This window comes from Fukomys damarensis, unplaced genomic scaffold (genome assembly GCF_012274545.1).
Source record: "Fukomys damarensis isolate Sample0158 unplaced genomic scaffold, DMR_v1.0_HiC HiC_scaffold_6, whole genome shotgun sequence".
Taxonomy (NCBI): domain Eukaryota; kingdom Metazoa; phylum Chordata; class Mammalia; order Rodentia; family Bathyergidae; genus Fukomys; species Fukomys damarensis.
In genome coordinates this window covers 35690859-35693602 of record NW_022900918.1, presented here as the reverse complement: position 1 = coordinate 35693602, position 2744 = coordinate 35690859, and the positions used below count along the sequence as shown (strand labels likewise).

Below are 2744 nucleotides of genomic sequence, written 5' to 3'. Positions count from 1 at the left end.
TGCTGTGGGGCCCGTGGAGACCTGCGCGCACCCCGCGCAGCCGGCGACCCCTCTGGGGACCCTGATCGCCGCTCTGCCGCCGCTTCGTACGCGTCTTCATTTATCCTCGGGTCATTTCGAGAGTCCGTCTTGTAAATGTTCAGCATTTTGCTGCTTGACTGCTTTTTTCTGGGGACCGTTGCAAGGCTTGCCGAGACCGGCGGAGAGAGGCAACTGAGCCCGGAGAGGAGCGAAGTATGGGGCCCCGGGCTGAAGGCAAACGTCGTCCTTCCTGCCCGCTATTTCTACATTCAGGCTGTGGATGCCTCAGGGAATAGGTAAGTCGGGACTTCACTCCTGGCTGACTGTTTAGGATCGCCGTTAAAACATTGTCTCTTCCTTGGACCTACATCCACTCCGTTGGTCCGCAGCAGTTTCCATTCCGGGACACCTGGATGCAACCCACATCTGTTTGTTGGGGTGGGGTGTTACCGGTGATAGAACTTGGGACCTTGCGCTTGTGAGGCAGGCCATGGAAACACTAAGCTAGATCCCTGGCCCCACATCTGGTTCTGACAGCCTTCCGTCCCAGTTTTTCTCTGTAGCTTTAGAATTATAGCATGTACTATAATTGGCTATATCACCTAACATCATAGTAGCTTTTCTCAGCTATTTTGCGAGGGGTACCCACATTATCAGGGCAAAGCAAAGTCCCTCCATTTTGTGGGAAATATTTTTACCCCACTTTTAAGCCCAGCTGATAGAGATGTGATCCGCTGCATCTTCCTTTGGCGCTGACCATTTTCAGGTAGACATTTGCCGGTCAGTAGGTTTTAAAACCTACTCAAAACTCAAAAACCTGCCAGGCATGGTGGTGCACATCTGTAATCCCAGCACTTGGAAGGCTGAGACAGGAGGATCATGTGTGTTTAAGACCAGCCTGGGATACATAGTGAGCTCTAGGTTAGTGTCAACTACATAGTGAGACCCTGTCTCAAAAAAACAAAACAAAACAAAAAAACTGTAAGTGAAGTTCTGCGGAAGTATGAACCTCTTATGTGGCTGTAACAAAAGTGTGTTTCATTCCAACGTATTCAATGCATTGAAATTGTACTTGAAAGTTATTCTTATAATTCACATGCTTCTGAATGACTTCAATATCAGTGGGTGCTGGCTGTGTCTATTTTGTAGGTAACAATACTGGGAGTAAAAAGTTGTCCAAGGCAGAGGAATGTTGTAAACTTTGCCCATCTAGGTGTAAAGTAGTACAACTGGGGGAACTAAATACCATCTTAACAGCAAGACCATCCTCTCCAGAACACCGTTGTCACTAAGGTGGTATGATGCCTATTTTGACTTTTGCCCATGGCTGAATGTGATTACAATACTGGTATTTTTAAGAATCACCGACAGTAGTTTTCCCACATAAGGTTATCTTTGGAAGCACCATTTTGTCACTGATTTCCGGATGTGATGGGCATAAACTAAATACCTGGAAGACTGGTTATACATGGAACGCGTAAATATTTCTATGCTTTACATAGATTAGGAGTCCTAACATAGCCCCTTGTGATTGTCTGAAGTGAAATTGTGCTGTGCTATCTTGGCCGTTGTCATCCTCTGTGTTTGTTCTTTTTTCTTTAACTTTCAATCTATCTGTTCGTAGTGGCTTAGAGAGATGTAAGATGCATGTAAGGAGGAAGAATATGGAAGAGAACAGTAAAGATTACAGACCAAAGGGCATAATCATTGTGCAGTTGTTGCATAAAGTAACTTTTCTGTCTCACTGCTTTTCCCATCACAGGTTCGCATCTTCTCCGGGTGAAAAGGTGTTCCAGGTTAAAATCTCAGCACCAGATGAGCAATTCACTCGGGTTGGAGTCCAGGTTTTAGACCGAAAGGATGGGTCCTTCATAGTAAGATATAGAATGTATGCAAGCTACAAAATTCTGAAGGTAGAAGTTAAATCCCAAGGTCAACATGTGGCCAGATCTCCATACATTTTAAAAGGTAATTGGAATATAATTTTATAGCAGTAGTATTTGAATATGATGATACATGTCATTGCATTAACAAAAACAGGGCCTATTTTTTTTCTCACGGAAAGAAAAAAAAATACCTGTTTCCTAACCCGGAAAGCTCCATTAGGAGACTTGGTAAAAAGAGAGATCTCTCGATTAGAAAAGAAGTTATATTTTACTAAAGACCAAGTAACTATTAGAGAATTCCATACCTGAAGATATAATATTAACAAAAATAATAAAATTATATGTAATCATACATGATACCTTCTTAATTAGAAGAATTAAGGAAAATGGTGATTGTTATTGGAATTGGGTAGATCCTTTTAGGAAAGCAGCTAGCTTGGGGCTGAGAGGGGAAGTTGTTGTTTGGGGTCTTCATTCCAGTGCCATTTTTCCAGTGGAATTCTCTGGTGTTCACCCATACAGGAAGAGAGTTACCATCAGCCAACTCCTTCCCTGGCAGAGGAGATGGGGGTCCCAAAACTGAGGGAGAACAGTGTGTATAACAAAGGCACCCAAGAACGGGTCTAGGTTCCTTAGCAACCTTCCACTCACACCACATGGGAATGTACTAAGCCTTAAAGAAAGATTGCTCCATCACCTAATGCCTGGGCCAGGTGGAAATCTGAGAGTTGCAGAAAGAAATGACAGTGAACAAAAACCTCAATTCAGATTCTGCTATATTATAATATTATATCTATAAATGTATAATTAATTCATTATGATATTAAAAATAGACTG

The 2744-nt window shown here is 42.8% G+C and overlaps 1 protein-coding gene across 2 annotated transcripts in view; it reads left to right on the top strand.

Annotated features, from left to right (window-relative positions):
- Nucleotides 1–6: 6 nt before the first annotated feature.
- Nucleotides 7–2744, top strand: part of Poglut2 (protein O-glucosyltransferase 2) — a 13159-nt gene continuing 10421 nt past the window's right edge. Inside the window, exons 1-2 of one of the 2 annotated variants that reach the window (XM_010604635.1) lie at nucleotides 7–317; nucleotides 1784–1989. In XM_010604635.1, coding sequence (XP_010602937.1) covers nucleotides 136–317; nucleotides 1784–1989 — 388 coding nt within the window. In that variant the 5' untranslated portion in view covers nucleotides 7–135. Of the gene's footprint in view, nucleotides 318–1783; nucleotides 1990–2744 lie in introns of those variants that run through there. The other variant, XM_019204613.2, reaches the window with a different exon arrangement.